The 23,354-nt window shown below is 41.2% G+C and overlaps 1 protein-coding gene across 2 annotated transcripts; it reads right to left on the reverse strand.

Annotated features, from left to right (window-relative positions):
* Nucleotides 1–10,637: 10,637 nt before the first annotated feature.
* On the reverse strand, nt 10,638–22,029 carry LOC146511890 (uncharacterized). Of its 2 annotated transcripts, none has more exons than XM_085171754.1 (4): nt 21,924–22,029; nt 20,445–20,539; nt 17,231–18,160; nt 10,638–15,594 (listed from the first exon to the last, which is right to left on the reverse strand). In XM_085171754.1, exons 2-4 carry the CDS (start codon nt 20,460–20,462, stop codon nt 14,992–14,994), a joined length of 1,551 nt encoding a protein of 516 aa, XP_085027880.1. In that variant the 5' UTR covers nt 20,463–20,539; nt 21,924–22,029; the 3' UTR covers nt 10,638–14,991. The 2 variants fall into 2 exon arrangements, with proteins under 2 accessions (XP_085027880.1, XP_085027881.1); XM_085171755.1 differs by having other exon boundaries at nt 20,445–20,536; nt 21,924–22,006.
* Nucleotides 22,030–23,354: the final 1,325 nt, after the last annotated feature.

Raw genomic sequence — 23,354 nt, forward strand, 5'->3', positions numbered from 1 at the left:
CGTGTACTCAGTAATTAAGAAATTAAAACAAGCAAGTGCTAAATGTAATGTTTAAATGTTTAGGTAGAGGTGATTGTGGAGAAGATGGGCAGGTGGACATCGATCAGCACTAATGTTCATATTTATACAAATCCAGCAAAGAGTCAATGAAATCAGAGAGTCATTTATTGTAGCTTAGGACAGAGAAAAAGCTCAGTGATAGTTATTGTCTGTAAGGAGAAGGGATCTCATTCAGAATACAGAACAGACATTTAAACAGAGATAGAACACGATGTTCTCCTGGATACTGGCTCATTAACTCTGGAAGAGACGGCTTAAACAGGTCAACAGCGAGGGGGGAAGAGGGTTTAAAGAAAGTTTACTTTATTGATCCCCGTGGGGAAATCCCTCTCTGCATTTTAACCCATTCACTCAGTGAAGCAGTGGGCAGCCATTGGGCGCCCGGGGGGCAGTGTGTAGGGATGGTACCTTGCTCAGGGGTACCTCAGGGTAGCTGTTCAGGGGAATTGAACCTGCAATCATCCGATCGTGGGGCCACCACTCTACCTACTGAGCTATCCTGCACGATCTGATATCCTCGTTTTGGTGTTGTTCCCAGATCATCATACTAAAGGTTGTTCCAGGATCAACATTGCAAGTGACCAATCAGAATGTTGTGATGTCATACTTTTGCGACTTCGGGAAAAACCGTCGTAAAACAAAAAACTGTACTTAAGCTGCGAGAAACCGCCTTTGTCCGCCGATTAACGGACCCTAACCCTTTAATAAACGCTAAGCAGAATTGATATTGTCCTTGCAACATTGGAATTTCATAAATGCACGAATGGGTTGGTGCGCAAAAGAATAACGTCACAATAATGTGATTGGTCACTTGCAATGTTGAACCTGGAACAACATTTTCATGATGATCTGGGAACAACACCAACACGACGATATCAGATCATCCGCGCTATCCCTGCCTGCAGAGAGGTTTTTTTTTTCAGGATTCAAAACAATGCAGGATAAATTGGAAGAGAGGAGACTCTCACACGACGCACCGGATTAAAGAGAACAGTTTAAAACAGAAAAGGTCAGAAATCTGAAAATGAGTAAAAACCTCACATAGATCAAACTTCAATCACATTAGTTTCTCCACACCAGTTGGTGGCGATAATGCACCTATTCATTGTAAACTGCATGTAAAGAGGAACAGGAAGAGGCTAAGAGCTGCAGCTGGATCACAAACCGAGTTTCTCTCATCTAAAGGTAAGCACCGAGCTAACTTTACTGTGAGTTCAGTTCATGTTGAGTTTAGCTCCTGAATGAGGTCTTCTGCTGCTCTCCTCGGTGTCTGTTCACAGTTTATTCATTAGCTAATACCAGCTAACACCAGCTAATCGTTAGCTCAGCCTGCTGCAGCTGTTTGGTGCACCAAACGGGCTGGGCCTGACTTTGATGCTGCCGCTGCTGTTTATGACAGGCGGGCACACACGGGCGTGTACACGTCATTGTTGCGTTTGTTGTGGGTTGTACAGACTAACATAGAAGATGCGTTCACTGACAGAGGCTGATGGGTAAGAGACACTGACTCATACCAGCAGAAAGAGAGAGAGAACCCGCCTCTGCTTCCGTCTGTTGTTGTCTATGTTCCGCTACTTTCTACAGACCGAGTGTTTGCTCATCCTGCCTCTGTTAGACACTGATCATATGCGACAATGATTTCAGGTGTTTCTGTGAGTTTTTATGTCTAATATCTTTACTTCTATCTGTAAATAGACTTTAATGAACAGAGCTTCTATATAAAATAAAGAAATCACCTGGTTTGCAAGTGCTTTTAAGGCTCTGTGTTATTACACCTACATTGTAATCGATGTAGTCCTTTTGGTCATTGAAGTATGTTTATAGAGCTGGGATGCTGTATTTTTGCTGCCCTCCTCTTCAGATTATCTGAGATTTTTCATGTCAGCGAGACTTCTCACAGATACATAAAGGATGTATAACACTGACTGGTTGCTTCTTCTTGTAATAGGAATTTTCTGTCTGGCTTAGTCACAACAGGTCTGTTTGACACATTGGTAGGGCTGCTCGATTATGGCAAAAATGATAATCATGATTATTTTCACTGAGATCTCGATTATTTGACGATATTTATTTAACAATAACAATGTGTTGAATAATGACTTTAAAGATTGTCAAAAATAATATAAAATAGTGCAAATACTGATAACAGTGCAAATGTTTGCAATATGAGAAATAAATGAAAAATGTAAACATCTATGTTTAGTGAACTTTGCAGTGTTGCTCTGCGGTGCAGCTACGACACTGTAGCAAAGTTTACACACTGTGTCTACTTGATCCACGTCTGACTCATGAACCCATAATGTTTCCACACCACTCAAGTTTTTACCTCTTTTCAACCAACAGCAGTCACTCTCCTCTCCAAATAACTTCTGCTCAGCTTTCCGAGCTTCCCTCGGTCCTCTTAATCAGCGGTCCCCAACCCCCGGGCCTCGGACCGGTACCGGTCCGTGAGTCGTTTGGTACCGGGCCGCGAGAGTTGAGGCTCAGGTGTGAAATGTATAGTTTTCAGGGTTTTTATCGGTTTTCAGCGTTATTTTGTTATCGTTTTTATCGTTTACTCGGTTTTCCTGGGTCTTTTCACGTGTGTTATGAATAAATCTTCTTTTTTTCGGTACCAGTTTTATTTTGTTGTATTTATCCGCGACACCTTAAAGGCCGGTCCATGAAAATATTGTCGGGCATAAACCGGTCCGTGGCGCAAAAAAGGTTGGAGACCGCTGCTCTTAATTGTTGTGACACGTGTTCGAAATGCAGAGAGGTGCGCTCGATTCGCCACACGGAGCAGCGCGAGAGTAAAGCAGGAGGGAGGGGCTAATAATCGTCTCGGTCACTTTTTTTAATGATCAAAAACAAGAATTTTTGAACATCAAGACTGAACAACACAATCATGGATGCTTTTCACTTATGAATGTTTACATGAATTAAACACATTCAAATGAATCCCATATAAACAGCTCCATCTCCAACACAAAAAGATGAAACTAGATTATCAGCAAAGATAATTTTTCATTTTTCAAGCCCAGATCGTAATCGAGATTAAAATTCAATTAATTGAGCAGCCCTACATATTGGTGACAGATTTATAACAGTTTACGTTCCTGCAGTCGTTTTTGGCAAATCCTGGAAATCCCATTTTTGGCAAACAGACTAAATTAAAAGTTCATCTGCATGTTTTCAAGTAACATCTGTAGCTTTTCTGTAGATTCATGGAGCAGCTGCAAAGATCACTTTTCTTCACATTCCAGTTTTTGATCAGGAGCTTTGATTAACATCCCCTCCTGGTTTTTCCGACCAAAGATTTTCATGGAAGCGATGCTGCTGCTTTGGGCTCCATTGGAGTCACTTGAGGCATATCACATATCACCTGAATGTCATGCAGCTGCTCTTTAATGCATAATGGCAGCAGAATGGACAGCAGGTTTTATTCTATCATAGCTGTGCGTTATTGTGGATGTCCAATTATGTTTGCAAAGGAGTTCACGGCTAAAAGGGCGTCTGTCTCTGTGTTAGCCCTGCGACAGGCTGGGCAGCTGTCCAGGGTGTACCACGTCTCTCGCCCCATCGTAGCTGGGATAGGACACCCCTGTGACAGAAGATAATTGTATTTATTAGTGAAATAATAAATGATAAACCAACATTTTTATAGGTTCTGTTTAATGTCTCTCTCGCTGAGCGTACTGGGAGTAAGCCTGAGAGAGGGAGGCTCTGTTCAGTCACGTCAGCTCAATGAAGGTCACTCTTACTCCGCTCCTGTTTCTCATCTCTGCAGCTGAGCGTGCTTTGATGGATGCTGGCTGTGAAAGGACTCCCTGTCCAAGGCTTTAGACTGGTTTGGTGTCTGATTCATTCAAAAACGTGTCTATCGGTCTATGATGGTGTCTTGAACATGATTCACTCAAAATTGCTTGATGAAAAATGAAATATTTCACAGTATTGGGCACCTGTCAAGTTTCTCCTGAAGTTACCTGATATCACAACACTCAGGTGTCACACGAATTCCACTCTGTGTTGTCTGATGAACACGTGAGACACTCTGAGCTTTCAGTGGAGTCTAACAAACATCTGTTTTGTGTCCCAGCTGATCAGCAGGAGGAGAAGAGTCTGATGGAGCAGCGGAGGAACATTTTCAGCTGTTTGGACTCAGCTCAGCCACTACAGAGGAAATGATGAGCTCAACAGTGATGGTGAGGAAAATATTACAGTTACTGTAACTGTGTCCACTTCATCAGCTGCTGGGTTAATAAAGAAAGCAGTCAGCAGCAGCTTTAGCCTATTTTTGTCCTGTGCTCCTTCAGAATCTACGTTCACACTAAGAAATCACTGAAGACAAGATTTTAAAAAATGAAAGTATCACATTTGCATATGCGTATCTGCATACTGAAACAAAATTCATATCGAAACCACATTTTTTTTAAGTACAATAAATTATTTTTCCAACGAACGGGACAGCTTTCTTCTACAGCCGTCTTTGTTCTTCTCTGTCTTATCTTCTGTTCTAAAGATAAAATAAGATAAGTCTTTGCTGCCACTAGGGCTGCCACGATTAGTCGACTATCAAAATCGTCGACAACTGATTTAATAGTCGACGTCGTTTGAAGCTTTGTAAGATCACAAAAGACGCAGGAATAAGTAGTAGGATTTAAGAGTGTAATAACGGACTGAAACAGAAGATGGCAGCACTGCATGTACAAGGATGCCAGCTGCCGTTAAACCCCGAAGAAGAAGTACCTCTGTCCCAGAATTCATAGCGCAGCCCAGCTCAGTTTCCAACAATGGCGGCAGCTAGTTAGTTTTAATATTACTCTTATTATTCTTTCTGAGTCACAAAATAAACGTTTAACATATTTTCAGGCGAGAATGTAGCTGTGTAAACCTCAAATATCTGCTCAGTTTATCAAGACACCACATATTTTCAAAAGCGCTCCGACGTTTTCGGAGACGTCTGTTAGCCACTAGCTCGATAGCTAGCCGGGGGCTAGGCTCACTAGAGCCGTGAGAACACCGGACTCCCGGCACATCGTTTTCAAACCCATCGCCGTCTTTCGCTACTCAGGTTAAACATGATATATGAGTCACTTAGATAACTTAAAAATGTTATTGTTTGGCTTTTTTTAGTGTTTTATTTGTTCCTGAGTAAATCTGTTTGGCTGAGATTAAAGTTATAGTTTTTACACAGCTGAATAAACGTCAAGCAGACAGCTGATTATCAGAAGTGTGAGATGCTCGAGAATTTACTCCGGTGTCCTGTTATATTTTAGATAGCAAGGAGTTTATTAAACTTCACCGAAACAATCTGCAAATTTCATTAAAATGTAATAAACTATCATCTTGTCTTTATTTTTAGTTAGCACATACCTTAAACACTTAAAGCTGTAAGCTAATGATAGTTATATAAGAGCAGATGCTGCTGGTGCAATAAGCTGTACTTTTACGTCCAATGGATGATGATCTGATTAGTCGACTAATCGCAAAAATAATCGGTGACTAGTCGACTATCAAAATAATCGTTTGTGGCAGCCCTATCTGCCACTGTTACCAGAAGAATGAAACACAGTTTGGCATCTCTTCATTGCCACATTGCTACAGTTGTAGCCACAGCTGCCCTCGGGCTCGGGCAGAGTGGGCAGTTAATGCCAACTGTCCGCTCTGCCGCCCTCACCACCTGCTGCAAGTTCCCCTTGTCCTCCATATTACAGCAGCTGGACCAGAGTTTACAGCAGTAAGTCAGAAGGCTCTCGATGGTGCAGCGGTAGAACTTAATTAGCAGTATTTCGGGTATTTGGGCTTGACACAGCTTACTGAGGAAGTGGGAAATGTTTGTGGACCAGGTAACGTATGTTAAGATGTGAACTCTGAGAAACTTAAAGCTTTCTAACCTTTCTACCTCCTCTCCATCAATGTAGAGCACAGGTGTTGAACTCCAGGCCTCGAGGGCCGGTGTCCTGCAGATTTTACATGTGTCCTTGATTCAACACAGCTGATTTTAAATGGCTAAATTACCTCCCAACATGTCTTGCAGTTCTACAGAAGCCTGGTAATTAACTAATCATTTGATTCAGGTGTGTTGACCCAGGGCAAGATCTAAAACCTGCAGGACACCGGCCCTCGAGGCCTGGAGTTCGTCACCCCTGATGTAGAGGGTAGAGTGCTCAGATCGCTTTCTTCATCTGAAGTCGATTTCCATCTCCTTGGTCTTGGTCTCGTCGCAGGATGGTAATACAGACTGTAGCAGTGAGAGGTGGAAGATGGTGGTGAAAACCTCTGCTAGTTGGTCTGCACATGCTTTAAGCACTCTACCTGCTACACCTTCTGGACCATCTGCTTTCCTTGCGTTGACTCTGTGCAGTGTGGCTCTGACCTGATGCTGCTCCAGCTGGATAGGGATGTCGTCCCTCTCTGAAACAGCAGGAAGGGTGATGGTGTCCCTGTTCTGTTGGTCAAAGTGGGCAAAGAACTGGTTTAGGGTGTCAGGAAATCACATGACAGGGTGGGGCTAGGAGTCACAATGAGCTCACTCGAAACCCTGGCTGATTGTGACCCACACCCGTTTTCACATCTTGGCTCATGTGATTAGGTAGAGGATCATCAGGGGGACATCATCTGGGACTCTACACCAGTTGACCCTAGAACTGAAGAAGCTTCTTTGATGACAGGTGAAACATCTTCAGGCAACCTAAAGAAGTCCAGACGTTTTCCTTCCAAGCTCCTTAGACTACAATGACCTGGATGACTGAGAACCTTCACAGACAATAAACATTAAATAAATGTAAACTATTAAAATATGGGTTATTTTAAAAACACGTCCTACAAGGTGTTTGGTGACTGCCATGCTCCAATCTCATGTTTAAAACTAGTATTAATGGACGAAGTTTAAAGTTTATGTTTGACTGGATTTCACTCAATGTTTGTATCTCTGTCACTGCAGGACCAACATGGAGCGAGAAGTCAGCGATCTCAGGAGGCTGACAAACCTCACAGAAGAAAGGGAGAGAAAACATACAGCTGTGATGAGTGTGGGATGACTTTTACTCGGAAGTATTTTCTAGAAAGACATGAAGTCATCCACACGGGAGAGAGACCGTTCAGATGTGACTTGTGTGGGAATTCTTTTACCCAGCCTGGAAACTTAAAAGCACATCAGGTCATTCACAGTGGAGTTAAAGCGTACAGCTGTGATGAATGTGGAAAGGGTTTCACCCGGAAAGAAGGCTTGGTAAAGCATAAGCTCATCCACAGAGGAGTTAAACCTTACAGCTGTGATCAGTGTGGCAGAGCTTTTACTCAAAGTAGTAGCTTAAGGAAACATCAGGTTTCCCACTCTGGTATCAAGGCATACAGCTGTGACATCTGTGAAAAAACTTTCAGCCACATAGAAAATCGAAATAAACATCAGCGTATTCACACCGGACAGGACGTTTATTGCTGTGAACAGTGCGGCAAACTGTTTGTAAGATACAAACAACTACAAATCCACAGGTTTACCCACACCGAGGAGAGACCTTATAAATGTGACCTGTGTGAGAAGACTTTTAAAGCACAGAGTTCTGTAAAAGTCCACCAACAGATTCACACCAGACAGAAACTCTACAAGTGCAGTTACTGTGAGGTATGTATTATAATGTTTTTCTTGTAATTTTAGCCTTTTTGGATCAACACTCCTCATTAAAGTACATGTGAGCAATTAGTTAAATTTCAGCTATGACTTTTAACTTGAGTTTGTTATACTTTTGTAATGCCAAAGTTTATACTACATTGCAGAAGTCTCATGTCTCCCCTTATTTCTTTATAGTTTGCTTCAAAGAAAACTTTCTTGTTTTTTAATAAAATAAATCAGATATAATAAAATGTAATTGGATGTTGGCAGAGATGCTCTTTATTTCAAGCCTGGTTCAGGATTAAAATGTTGAAGGAATTCCCTGACTTACACTGTCTTTGTGTCTTTGTTTAGAAGCAGAGCGACACAGATGGATCCAGTTCTCAACCCTGTCATCACTGTGGTGGTGGGAAACCGTTTCGTTGTGACCTTTGTGGAAAAACTTTCAACTGGCAAACAAACCTAATGATGCACCATCGGCGACATACTGGACACAAATTGCATTATTGCGAAGAATGCGGGAAAGGCTTCCCCACACCAGATAAACTAAAACGCCATGAACTCATCCACAGTGGGGTTAAAGAGCACCTCTGTGACCAGTGTGGGTCATCCTTCACCACTGCAGATCAGCTTAAAGTGCATAAACGTGTCCACACAGGAGAGAAACCATACAAGTGCAGACACTGTAACAAAAGGTTTTCCCGGTCAGATAAACGTAACCGTCATGAACGTACGCACGCCAACAAGAACTGCAGCAGGAATCCCAGTTTGTAGTCCAAATGTAGTCCACTCTGGAAATAAACTGTTGCACCAAAAAGTTGATTCTGTTCATCTAGACGCAGCGTTTTCAGTAGGAGGCGCGTTTTATCACTCATCTGTCATGTCCTCTTCAGTGTAGGATGACTGCAGGTTTCCCAAGCCTTAAAAAGGCAGTTGTGTAATGACTCTAATTGGCACCAGGACCTGACAGTAAGCTGTGGAAACAGTTTCATGATCATTAATATGCAAATTGTTATGACAGTTGTTCAGTCTGTAGCAGCTGACTGGTGAACTGGCATTTATTTGCATCATAGCTGGAGTGGTTAGCTGGTTCCAGTTTGACTTGGGGACCACAACTTTGGCCTTAAACATAAACTTTGAATAAGGAGAGCTTCCTGTATTTTAGTGCATTTAGTGTTCTTGTTGGAGGTGTTCTTTGGAAGTTCATGTTTACCCTCTTAGTGTGCTTCACCTTACAACAGAGATAGGGAACACCAGGCCTCGAGGGACGGCGTCCTGCAGGTTTTAGATCTCACCCTGGGTCACCACACCTGAATCAAATGATTAGGTCATTACCAGGCCTCTGGAGAACTTCAAGACATACTGAGGAGGTCATTAAGCCATTTCAATCAGCTGTGTTTGATCAAGGACACATCTAAAACCTGCAGGACACCGGATCTCGAGACCTGGAGTTCCCCACCCCTGCCTTACAAGCCTTCATCAGGGAGCAAACTTATGGCCACACCATCAGAATAAAGGTTTTTATAATTAAGATATTTTAAATGTCTGGTTTGAGCTACTTTGGTTTCTACAACCTTGAATTCATCATGTCATTTTCAGTGTTGGTCAAGTTACTTGAAAAAAGTAATCAGTAACTAATTACTGATTACTTCCCCCAAAAGTAATCCCATTACTTTACTGATTACTTATTTTCAAAAGTAATTAGTTACTTAGTTATGTTGTTACTTTTTAAAAACATGATTTACAACCCGATTAGGTAATAAAGCGATAGGTCTTTCATCCCAGTTCTACTTTTTCTGCATAATCCATCATACAAAATGTAATCAAATGGAAAAAAAGTCTCTTTTTAAAACTTGTTTTATTAGTTTTAATTTTTTAACTTCATGCATCAAGCAAAAATTAAATTCTATGCAACATTCTCTGACTGGAGGAAATTTGTTTGACATTTAAACCAATTGTCTGCACATTCCAGCACATAAAATAAAATAGTTTTTTGTGTTTACACTCAGTCTTTCAAATAGATGCAAGTAAAACACAGCAGAAAATAAATACAATCAAAGACTAGCGGTCCTTTTGCTCTATTTTCACCTGTATAGCAGGCGGATGTTTGCCCTGGTGCAGCTGTGCCGCAGCGGTCAGTGGAAGAATCCACGAGTTTCTCTGTGAATTTCCCATTCCCTGGTAGCGTACTTTTTGCTTGCTCGGAAGGTTAGGGGGGGGGTTTTTGTTGTAAAAAGAAGCTTTCTTCCCACGCAGTGAACATAGGACGCTAATGTTTTTGTCACTTTTTATGGAATCAAACTCAAAGTAAGGTCAGCACTTCCACGCTTTAAACGCTGCATGCTCATATACCCTCCCGCACTCGATGGGGGTGTCCAAATTCATGGGCTGCATCCTCCTGAGGACGTATTTGTAGATCATTGTGGGGCAAAATAAATATTGTAAAAATGATTATAGCTCCCCAATTTAACTATGTAGTAATGATGTTACCAATTGTGATACCGCCCAGTTTTTGTAAACAGTATGAAGACTTAAGTTGCAGTCTTACACGCCTCTCTGCAGCTTCTCTCCTGCTACCCCCCAAAAAACCCATCTCCATAGAGACTGTGTCAGCTCCCAAAAAGACAAAAAACTAACTAAAAACCAGCAACAAACAACTTAAACATAAAAAAATCACAAAGAAAGAACAATACAGTATCCACATCTGAACCAAAGAGTAAAACAGTAAATTATTATTATTAAATATTAGGTCTCTGTCCTCCAAGTCTCTGTTAGTACATGACTTCATAATTGATCAACAAATCAATTTACTCTGCCTTACAGAAACCTGGTTGCAGCAGGATGATTATGTTAGTTTAAATGAATCAACACCCCCAAGTCATTCTAACTACCAGAAATCTCGAAGCACAGGCCGAGGTGGCGGTGTGGCAGCAATTTTTCACACCAGCCTATTAATCAACCAAAGACCCAGACAGACTTTTAATTCATTTGAAAGCCTGACGCTTAGCCTCGTCCACCCCAGCTGTAAAACTCAGAAACCAGTCTTACTTGTTATCATCTATCGTCCACCTGGGCCTTACACAGAGTTTCTGTCTGATTTCTCAGACTTTTTATCTGATTTAGTTCTGAGCTCAGATAAAATAATTATTGTGGGTGATTTTAACATCCATGTAGATGCTAAAAATGACAGCCTCAACATGGCATTTAATCTGTTATTAGACTCAATTGGTTTCTCTCAAAATGTAAAAGAACCCACCCACCACTTTAATCACACTCTAGATCTTGTTTTAACATATGGCATAGAAACTGAACATCTAACAGTGTTTCCTGAAAACCTTCTCCTGTCATTTCCTGATAACATTTACATTTACAATAATTGATTACACAGCAGTGGAGAGTAGACTTTATCAAAGTAGATGTCTTTCTGAAAGCGCTGTAACTAAGTTTAAGAATATAATCCACCCACTGTTATCATCTTCAATGCCCTGTACCAACACAGAGCAGAGCAGCTATCTGAACGCTACCCCAGCAGAGGTCGATTATCTTGTTAATAATTTTACCTCCTCACTACGTACGACTCTGGATACTGTAGCTCCTGTGAAAACTAAGGCCTCAAATAAGAAGTACACCTGACTCCGTGGTATAATTCTCAAACACGTAGCCTAAAGCAGATTACTCGTAAGCTGGAGAGGAAATGGCGTGTCACAAATTTAGAGGATCATCATATAGCCTGGAGAAATAGTTTGCTGCTTTATAAGAAAGACCTCGGCAAAGCCAGAACATCTTACTATTCGTCACTGATTGAAGAAAATAAGAACAACCCCAGGTTTCTCTTCAGCACTGTAGCCAGGCTGACAAAAAGTCAGAGCTCTGTTGAGCCAACCATCCCTTTAACGTTAACTAGTGATGACTTCATGAACTTCTTCACAAATAAAATTTTTATCATTAGAGAAAAAATTACCAATAATCATCCCACAGATCTAATATTATCTACAGCTACTCTTAGTTCCATTGATGTTAAGTTAGACTCTTTTTCTCCAATCAATCTTTCTGAGTTAACTTCAATAATTACTTCCTCCAAACCATCAGCGTTTCTTTTAGACCCCATTCCTACAAAACTGCTCAAAGAAGTCCTGCCATTAATTAATTCTTCGACCTTAAATATGATCAACCTATCTCTAATAATCGGCTATGTACCACAGGCCTTCAAGCTGGCTGTAGTTAAACCTTTACTCAAAAAGCATCTCTAGACCCAGCAGTCTTAGCTAATTATAGGCCAATCTCCAACCTTCCTTTCATATCAAAAATCCTTGAAAGAGTAGTTGTCAAACGGCTAACAAATAATCTGCAGAGGAATGGTTTCTTTGAAGAGTTTCAGTCAGGTTTCAGAGTTCATCACAGCACAGAAACAGCTTTAGTGAAGGTTACAAATGATCTTCTTATGGCCTCTGACAGTGGACTCATCTCTGTGCTTGTCCTTCTTGACCTTAGTGCAGCATTCGATACTGTTGACCATAATATCCTATTAGAGCGATTAGAACATGCTGTAGGTATTACCGGTACTGCACTGCAGTGGTTTGTATCATATCTATCTAATAGACTCCAGTTTGTGCATGTAAATGGAGAGTCCTCTTCACACACTGAGGTTAATTATGGAGTTCCACAGGGTTCAGTGCTAGGACCAATTCTGTTTACATTATACATGCTTCCCTTGGGCAGCATCATTAGAAGACATAGCATACATTTACACTGCTATGCAGTTGACACCCAGCTTTATCTATCTATGAAGCCAGATAACACACACCAATTAGTTAAACTGCAGGAATGTCTTAAAGACCTAAAGACCTGGATGGCCGATAACTTTCTGCTTCTTAATTCAGATCAAACTGAGGTTATTGTACTCGGCCCTGAAAATCTTAGAAATATGGTATCTAACCAGATTCTTACTCTGGATGGCATTACCTTGGCCTCCAGTAACGCTGTGAGGAACCTTGGAGTCATTTTTGACCAGGATATGTCCTTCAATGCACATATTAAACAAATATGTAAGACTGCTTTCTTCCATTTGCGCAACATCTCTAAAATTAGAAATATGAAATATATGTGAAATATGAAACAGTTCAAAGGAGTCAGAGCCCAAAACTACCATGAAACTCATGCTCATGATGAGTGGATGTGAACTACTGATCACAACTGTGAATTCAGAATCGGCTTTTCACACGAACAACCAGAGTGCTCATTAGGAGTATATTTTCGTGTTGTCTGGCTGCTCAATATGATGAAGGAAACTGGCTGCAGCTGTTTAAGCAGAGACAGATGTGGAGCGGTGTTATATAAAGTTTGCCTTTGTTCTCCTCATGTGAAACCCGCATGCCTGTAAACAGCATCTCAAACTGACTGTATTGTTGATTCAAGGATACAATAAACTCACATTACAAAACATCTATAGAGACTCATTATTTGTTAATCCCCAGCAGATGGAAGCTTATTGTAACCCCGATAAAGACTTTTCTGCTCCAACTTCTCCCAGCATGCTGAGCTAATGATTAGTTGGTGTTTTTCTCCAAACACTCTCTCACTCTTCTCTCAACGTGTTCACAATAAACTGTGAACAGACACCGAGGAGAGCAGCAGAAGACCTCATTCAGGAGCTAAACTCAACATGAACTGAACTCACAGTAAAGTTAGCTCGGTGCTTACCTTTAGATGAGCCCACAAACCGAGAGAAACTCCGTGATGAAGCTGGAACTCTTTCCAAACACAGGAAACAGATCAGGGAGCAGAGACCCACGTGGTTCATGGTAGAAAATCGCAGTTAATCACCTGGGAAGAAGCAAAGATGTCAAAGAAAGTTGATAATTCAATTCAGTTCAATTTTATTTACACAGCACCAAATCACAACAACAGTCGCCCCAAGGCGCTTTATATTGTAAGGTAAACCCTACAATAACACAGGAGTTAGGAAATGAAAAGTCAGTGCTCAGAGAGTCGATTAATAATGTCAAGCTGCTGTGTGAAAACTACAAAGTTCTGAAGATGGACTACAAAGAGTACATCCCAGGTAGACAATCAAGTTTGAATTAGATCCTGTTGCTATGCTCTTCTGCATGCAAAAGACACCCAAGTTTAAACAGTTTATATCCGGGATGTGAGAACTCTGCAGAGATATTTCCTGACCTTGTACCTGTACAGGTAGATGAGCACTGTTGATCCTCTCTCCTGTCCTGCATCGTGGCTGATGTGCACGGGACGGACTGGGTTCTCCGAAAGTCCACTGTGTTGTTGCCCAATGTGTTGTTATAGTGTTGAATCATACAGGTCATATAAGAGTGGAGAACCACCGGGTGGGCTGTCACCTCATTAATGAGGCTGTCATTTGAACAGAACGGCTATGAAGTGAGATTCAATGTTTGTGAGTAGCTGCTTATTTTGCAATACAGTGAACATTAACCTCCTACCTAGGCCCTCCTGTCCACATATCTGGACATCACATTTTGGGTCAAAATACTAAATTTTGCACTACAAGGGCCTGATATCCACTTACGAGGACATACTGCCACTGTTTTTATCAAAATTTTAAACAAATATCCTCATATGTGGCTCTCATTTTTCTTAGAAACAAAAATCAGGTAAAAAAAAGAGTCAATCTGGTGATTCTTTGTTTTTACATTCATCGGATCCAATCAGCCCCAACATTAAAGAGAAATCAAAAATGCATGCCATTGAAGAGTTCGGGTCTTAGGAGGTTAAACTTACTTTGATTATTTAAATATAGTTTTTTATGAGCATTGATCTTTAGAAAAAAAGTATTAGTGTAACACTAAAGTTGTTCTGCGTGAAAGGATTTGTGTCTCCAGCTGGAATCAAACGTTCCACTCGTGCAAAAACACTGCTTACTGAAGAGTGTCAGAGCAGACAGAGGCACATTCATGGGTTTAAGGTGTTTATTGTCATTCCAGCACATGCATTTACATCGAGTGAGCTCTGCACTCAACTTCCAGATAGAGTATTTACAGGATAAGAAGAAGCAGGTTTACAGTGTGGTAAAAGGAAGAACAGTCGGTGTGCGTGTCTGCTGTGGCGGGGACGCTGCTGGGAAGCCTTCACCGCCCTCAGTGGAGCCCTCTTCTCTGCCATAGAGCACTTAATAACAATAACAACAATAACAATACAGACGAAATATCCTTAGGTTTAGTATTAGTTAGTTTGGTGAACATGAGGCATTCGTGGACATCTTCACTGAGACCCACAAGCAACAGAAATAGAATAAAGTACAGACAGTAGTGTCTGGATGCATGCTCAATCATTGGATATGCCGTTTTCAGCCGAAATTTAATTTAAGATCCAGGGTTCAGAGCTACCTCATCAGATCCAAGTGTGACATCAGCTGCACTCTTTACAGGAGACTCCGTCTGAACTCTGTGGAGCCTGATCTCAAGGTTTTTAAGTCTGACCCTGAAGCCAGAAGAGGATCTTTCTGTCTCTTCAGATTCATTGTGATCCAGTGTTTTCAGTTCTGCAAGATCATGCTGATAAACCATGTAGTTCTCCTCCTCGTGTGCACGTTCGTGAATGTTACGATTACTTGAATGTGAGAAGCTTTTGTTACAGTGGCTGCACTTGTATGGTTTCTCTCCTGTGTGGACGCGTTTATGCACTTTAAGGTCACCTGTAGTGATGAAGGATGACCCGCACTGGTCACAGACGTGCTCTCTCACACCATTGTGGAAGAGTTCATGTTGCTTTAATGCACTTGGAGTGGGGAAGCCTTTCCCACACTGTTTGCAGTAGTTCAGTCTTTGTCCAGTGTGTCTACGCTGATGCCATATCAGGCCTTTTTTCTTCTTGTAAGCTTTTCCACAAAGGTCACAACAAAACGGTTTCACAGCACCACAGTGACAACAGGGCTGAGAACTGGATCCATCTGTGTCGCTCTGCCTCTAAACAAAGACACAAAGACAGTGTAAGTCAGAGAATCCCTCAACATTTGTATCCTGAACGTCTCCTGAAATAAAGAGCATCTCTGTCCCACAACACTGTAACAACACTAATTTAATACTATAGTACCTGCACATAATACTACAATAATACCACAACACTACTACAGTACCACTGTACCGTACTACCACCAAATATCACTGCAACACAGTACTAATGTAATTTACAGTCCTGCCACACCAGTGCTTCAATACTACCACCAAAATACTTCAAGTCCAATCAGTTACTACAATAGTAATACACAGTGTTGGGAAGGTTACTTTTAAAATGTATTCCATTACAGATTACAGATTACATGCCCCAAAATGTATTCTGTAACGTATTCCGTTACGTTACTCAATGAGAGTAACGTATTCTGAATACTTTGGATTACTTAATATATTATCATGCTGTTTACAACTACATGAATGTACTATTGCTGTGATTTATTACTGTTACTGAAGGTCCGCGGCTCTGAACCGTAGTAAAGGGACCTCTGGCTAATACGGTGGGTTCGTGTCGGCTCGTAGCTGAAAACTAGCTTTACTTTGTTGTCTGGGTCAACTTTGCTAGCAGAGACAGAGAGAGGCGTTGAAAGGCTGCTCCAACAGAACTTATTGTTTTTGGAGGAAAACACGAACACGGTGTACAGTCGAGTCTTAATAGCTTACTTACAACTGGGCTCGTCAGGCTCTCTTCTTGGCTGCAGTGGTTATTATTATATTTACATGCTTCCAGCTCCCGTTTCTGCTCCGTGACAGCTCGTACTTTTCCTTTTTCTCCCTCCCTCGCTCACAGACACATAACGGGTATGGCAGTCCATTCTCCCTGCAGCACGGACTACACTGCCCATGATGCTACATTCTTTAGAGCTATACCTGTAGCATTCTGCCTGTTAGCTTAGCACAACAACAACAGGCGCTCTCTCACCCAGGAAACACGCAGAGAGAGAGCGTCACCCTGTAACCATGGCAACCGCAACGCTGCCTGGAACAACAGAACGTAGCTGTCAAACAAAACCCAAACAGTCCTGACCCGCCACAATATGAAACAGGAAAGTACCGCCGTGTAATCCATTTATTTCAACAAAGTAACTGTATTCTAAATACCACCTTTTTAAACGGTAACTGTAACGGAATACAGTTACTCATATTTTGTATTTTAAATACGTAACGGCGGTACATGTATTCCGTTACTCCCCAACACTGGTAATACAATAGTATAATACTAATAATCCAACAATACTGATGAATATCAATCTAATACAACTGCAATATTACACTAACACTAACATATTAGTCCAAACAAATACTTTAATAACACTGTGGCCTAAACTTTATTTTATGATACTTAAATAATCTGTATTGTATATACACCTGAGCAGAAATAATAATACTGAAACCAACACAATCTTAAATACTGCAATATCAACTTTAGACTACAAATGAGCGACCATTTACTTCTATAATGACTGTGAAAACAACAATGTCCGAATTGCCCAGTCCTGCATTTACGTGCATTACATAATACAGTTTACTGAGCCGTCGTCCAAACAAACAGCCTAAAACGACAAGATTAAAAAAAAACCCAACAACTTACGTCACAGTAACTGCACTTGTACAGTCTCTTTCTGGTGTGACTCTTCTGGTGCACTTTCAGGGAATTTGGAGCTTTGTAAGCCTTATCACACAGCTCACATTTATAAGGTCTCTCCTCAGTGTGGGTAAGTTTGTGGATTTGTAAGTTGCTGTATGTAACAAAGCGTTTGCCACAAAGATCACAGCAGCACACATCCTGCCCGGTGTGAATGCGCAGATGTTTATTTCGGCTCCCCAGATGACTAAACGTTTTTCCACAAACGTCACAGCTGTATAGCTTTATTCCAGAGTGGGTAATTTGATGAATCCATAAATTTTTCCTGCAAGTAAAAGCTCTGCCACACTGATCACAGCTGTATGGTTTAACTCCGCTGTGGATGAGCTTGTGGTTTTCCAAGCCTTCTTTGCGGGTGAAACACTTCCCACACTGATCACAGCTGAATGGTTTAGCTCCGGTGTGGAAGACTTCGTGTCGTTTTAGGCTCTTCATCTCAGTGAAAGACTTTCCACACAAGTCACACCTGAATGGTTTCACTCCACTGTGGATGACTTTGTGATTTTTTAAATGTCCAGCTTGAGTATAAGACTTTTCACACAAGTCACACTTGAATGGTTTGAATCTATTGTGGATGACTTGATGACTTTTTAAATGTCCAGATCGAGTATAAGACCTTCCACACACGTCGCACCTGTATGGTTTAATGCTGTGGATGAATTTATGCATGCTCAAGCTGCTTTTCTGGGTGAAACTCTTCCCACACTGATCACAGCTGTATGGTTTAATGTCACTGTGGAAGACAAGGTGTCTTTTTAGGCTACTCATGTGTGTGAAAGACTTCCCACACTCATCACAGCTGGATTTTCTCTCTCCCTTTCTTCTGTGAGGTTTGTCGGCCTCCTGAGAGCGCTGACTTCCTGCTTCATGTTGGTCCTGCAGTGACAGAGATTTAAAATGAGGTAATGAGGGAAACGCGATTATCAACAACAGGGTTGTGGTGGAGAATTAAGGGGTATATTGTGGAAACGCCACTAATCTACTGCAGGGCTAACACATACAAACAGACAACCTTTCATGCTGACGGCCAGTTAAAGGTCACCGATTCAACCTAAGCTAAACTTCAGACTCTTTCTAATAATAGATCCTTGTACACCTGATGCTGAAACAAGAATGTGCATTTGGCAGCAATGCTAATTACAATATGGGCAATGAGTACCGATTGTTGTCACCACTCGGTACCAGACTTATTAGTCACTTAACCCTTTAAGACCTACCATAGAACCAAGTCCGCCAGAGCTTATATTATATTTTTACATGCTGTGGAGCCATTTTTGGGAGCATTTCAAGTTGATATACATCAATACAACCATTACAGCCTAAATTTTAATAATATGTCTGCATTAAGTGCATAGTAATTACATAAATTGCAAAAAAGTGCAATAAACTACAAAAAAATTGAAAATTGTTTTTGTTTTTTAACATATATTTCTAGTTAGAGAAATTTAAGAGGCTTATCCCTCAAAACTGTAAATACAAAAAAGTTGCACAAAATAGTTTCCCACCACAGGAAATTTATTTTGAGTGTCTTCATAGTTTTGTTTTTGAAATACACCACTTTTTATACACTGCAGGAAAACCGAAAATAAATATTATAATGCAAATTTGCAAAAAAGCAGCATATGCATCAAAATAAACTATTTCCAGCAGTGCAATATGAGTCCTAAGCATCCCAGAAACGACACAGAAAGTCATAAAGTCAAAGATAACTTTTAAAAACACCAGTATAGGCTCATGAGGCCCCGATGGTAAAAAAAACAAAACAACATTTCCGCAAAAATGACGTCACTTCCGGTTTCAGGCAGGTCATGGAGGACATGCGATAGTTCGCGCTGACGTCTATTCCAATGTAGGAAGTGATACAAACAGCTGATCGGATCAGCAAAGCGTGTTTCTGGAATATTATGTTTTTGTTGCTGCAAGTGCTTTTTATGCAGTTTTTGCAAAGTTATATGTGGAAGGAAACTGTGACCGAGGACAAGCTGATGGCATAAGATGTAAGTACAACTCCTCCGGTTTCATATGCAAAAAACATTATTGTGCTAGCTCACGTGGTTCCGGTTCTACAGGGATTTAAAAATAGTTGCGCAAAACAGAGCGTGCCCACTCCGACCGGTTTTAAAGGGTTAATCTAATCTGTTTAATCTAAGTCTCCTCCTTTTTTTAACACTATCAGAATGAGATCACAGATACAAGCGACAGAAATGAGTTTTATCCAAAAGGTGGATGTGAGTTCAGTGATCCAGGAGCAGTTCAGAGCAGAGCCGTGACTCCTCCACATCGAAAGGTGTTCCAGCTGGGCACATCTGGGAGGAGGCCACCTACTGGCCAACCTGGGAATGGTTCCATTTTTGAATCGATAAGCTGGAGGAGTTTTAATCGTTTTGTTATTTTAGATTTTAATTTTTATCAAAGTGGTCATCATAAACTTTGAAACCAGGTCCATCATTCATAACGCATGGCACAATGCGCTGTACTTTTCAGTCTCGGTTTATTCATTTTTCGGATATTAGTTCGTCGTGTTTTAGTGATACGTGAACATCTTTGGCAGTGATGTGTTTTCACATCATATCTAACATCGGTATGTCGTTGTCTGTCTGGAGTATAATGTGTAATAGTCATAATGAATGATGCGAGGTGCGTCACAGTTAAACTGCTGGATTTATTGTTGAAGAATGTGATCGATGGCTTGTTATTAGTTTTTGACTTTTTTAAATTTAACTTAATATCTAAATGTTTCTTAGTTTTAGATTAGTCAGTCTAATATTTTTTCCTTGTTTAGTCGACTAAGAAATGACTCTGGACTGTCCCTAGTAATAAGGGATGAGAATTTCAGGGATGAGAATTTCAGGGAAAAATATTGCTCGGATCTAACTGGGAACTATTCTAATGTTCTTCAATCATCCTCCAGCTGAACTTTTCTCAAATGACAATGCATAGTTGTAGCAGACTTGTGACCGCCGAGCTTTCCTCACTGGAGTCTGCATTGGACCACTTTTCTGTTATGTTTTAATTTACGTTTTTGCGTTCAGATATTACACGAAATGCTCAAGATCACAATAAAACTACAAGAACGTCTGGGTGCTTGGAAGCAAAATATGAAGAAATGAGGCTTGAGACTTGCGCACAGTACTGTGATATACTGAGATATTTTTCTCACGTTTTGTGTCGAGCTCATTGTTTCCTCTGTAGTGACTGAGTTGAGTCCTGACGGCTAAAAATGTTCCTCGGCTTCTCCGTCAGACTCTTCTCCTGCTGGGACACAAAAACAGAACTTTAAGGATTAGGACATCATTTTGATGCCTGACAAAAAGAAGCAGAGAAAATAAAAATAATCTTCTAAATAGAAAACATTAGAAGGAGTGATTTGTTCCAGCAGCTGCAGGATGAAGAACAACAGTCACTGCAGGAATCAACATCTGCACATTGATTTTCTGTTAGAGGAACAAAGTGAATGCAGACACACACAGACAGACAGACTCTCTCCAAACCTTTAGAACAAAAGCTGTCCAACTTTGTCACAAAGTTACCCCATTTTGACCCCACCCTCATCATCACTGGACTCAAATAGGAAGAAGCATTTACGTCTGAATGCTATTTATTCATTACAGCTCATTAGAATACCACCTTCTCCTCTAAGCTGACCATCAATCAACTCTATACTGTCCACCAACTGGATGCTTCACTTTCTGACTAACAGACCCCAAAGTGCAGGGCTGGGGAACCAACACCCTCCACCTTCACCCTGAGCACAGGTGTGCCTCCGTTTTTAAAACGATTGTATTCCACCACGGTTACAGAAGTGTGTTTCTGTACCACTGTTACGTATTTTATTTTGTCTCGTCTCTCCTGCCGCTTGTGCTCGTCTGCCAAACCCTGATTTCCGGTATTTGCCAAAAACTGATTGCTTGTATTTAAACTGCTATAAATAACTAGTTATGTGTGTTATGTGACACATGTGAAACATATGCTAAATGTATCCCTCATAAATGATATGTAAGTACAACAACAAAGAGTTATAAAGATACTTGAAAAACAGGTCATTTTTTAAATTTATATAGAACCCCTTTGTAAACCCTGTTCACTGAAGTCTATTTAACAACATAGGTAAAGATATTACACATAACAACACACAGAAACATTGGAAATCACTTTTTGGCACTACAGTCGTGTAACCAAGCTCCTCTTAAACCTCCAGCTGGTCTCTGCAGATAGCAGGCACAGGTTCTGTCTCTTTAGGTGCAGAGCTGACCATCGTCAAAACAAGAATACTGGAAAGAACCGACCAGTTTATGGACGCTGGCTAATTTCTAAACAGGCATCTGCGCGGACACCTACGTCGGGCTGTAGCTTTGCGGCTCGAAAGAGACTTTTCTGAGACAAACAGCGCGATGGCGGACTGTTGTGTGGCGTTAAAAACGAAAAGCGAATAAATGCATTTTAAAGACGAAATATTCGGTGTTTTCTTTAATTATTATTTGTATTATTTGTATTTTTCTGCTTTGTGGGCGCCTCCCACACAACAGTCTGACTATCAGCAGTTAATGCAGAACAGCGGCAGCACCGAGGAGCAGAAGACCTCTTCAGGAGCTAAACTCGGGATTAACTGAGCTCAGACTAAATTTAGGTCGCTGCTTACCTTTAGATGAGCCACAAAACGAGAGAAACTCCTGCCGGACGAAGCCGGACCGCTCCTTCCTCCTCCTGTTTTCTGACGTTGACAAATGTCAATAGGTGGTTTACCGCCACCTGCTGGTGTGGAGGAACTGAAATACGACTCATATTGAACTTTGATTTTGAATAAGTTTGCTGCAGCGTCAGACTTCTGACAGCGTAACAGAAAATGCTCGGTGGATTCACAGTTTGCTGCCGAGCTTCTCTGTTATGATCGGTGAATTGTTTAATCCAGTGTGTCTACTCATGAGACTCAGCTCTCATGTTTTCCTGTGAATCCTGCAAAAACAACTTCTTCCCCTCACTGTTTCCCTTCAGTTTCTGCATCATTAAGCTCTGGATTTCTAAACCCTGACACCGAAGATCCTTTGTGGCCTTTTCTCTTTTCTCTGCTACAATAAATGATCCTCTGATTTGATTCACCGGACTCTTTCATGCATTTGTATAACTGTTTGCAAACAGACACGCATGTAAAGCCTGCTGTGATGTCAGAGAGGATCCATGGCTGTATTGATGTTGTTCTCTCTGATTCAGTTTCATAGACAAACTTTATTTTCTTTTTCAGCAGATGGACCGAAACTGTCAAGGCTCAGAAATGTTGAAGGCAAGCAATCTCAGTCTTTCACAGATATATGTACAGATTCACAGATCGGCTGTTTTCTGATGGTAAATGGTAAATGGCCTGTATTTGTATAGCGTTTTTCTAGTCCCTAAGTACCCCAAAGCGCACATAGCACATATCCAGTCATCCACCCATTCACACACTGGTGATGGCAGCTACATTGTAGCCACAGCCACCCTGGGGCACACTGACAGAGACCAGGCTGCCGGACACTGGCGCCACCGGGCCCTCTGACCACCATCAGTAGGCAACGGGTACTTGGGCAAGTGTCTTGCCCAAGGACACAACGACCGAGCTGGGACCTTCCGATTACAAGGCGAACTCCCAACTCTTGAGCCACGATCGCTGATGACATCAGGATTAGAGCCTGATTTGGACACACTGATCACAGATAACAGAAACAGTGACATCTCTCCAAGAACCAGACTAAGCTCACACACTGAATGATTTGAAAAACAAACATCACAAAACCAGACTACCTGCACATAATGGAGCATGAATGCTGCCCAGACATTTTTATCTTGGACTGAACCGATCTCAGATTTTGGCCCTAACTTTGGACCGCTATGACAGGTGGTGTAGTACTGATTTACATTAAAGATTCTCCTCTGGCTTCCTTCACTGCAGTGTGTCTGCCAAAAATATTGAATATATTTTTATTGATCAGTCCTGGAGGCAATGAACACTTTGCTATTTATTGTACCTCGTCTGCAGACAGAGATGTCCCGGTTGCCAAATTAAAATCCTTATTAGCCAGCTCTGAGGTTATTTTGG

Source organism: Neolamprologus multifasciatus, chromosome 9 (genome assembly GCF_963576455.1).
Source record: "Neolamprologus multifasciatus chromosome 9, fNeoMul1.2, whole genome shotgun sequence".
Taxonomy (NCBI): Eukaryota; Metazoa; Chordata; class Actinopteri; order Cichliformes; family Cichlidae; genus Neolamprologus; species Neolamprologus multifasciatus.

Bases quoted from the DNA above. Each gene is read 5' to 3' on its own strand.
- LOC146511890 (XM_085171754.1), bottom strand. The intron at 15,595-17,230 runs GTAAGTTGTTGG...GTCTTTGTTTAG, and splicing joins ACAAGTGCAGTTACTGTGAC to AGGCAGAGCGACACAGATGG.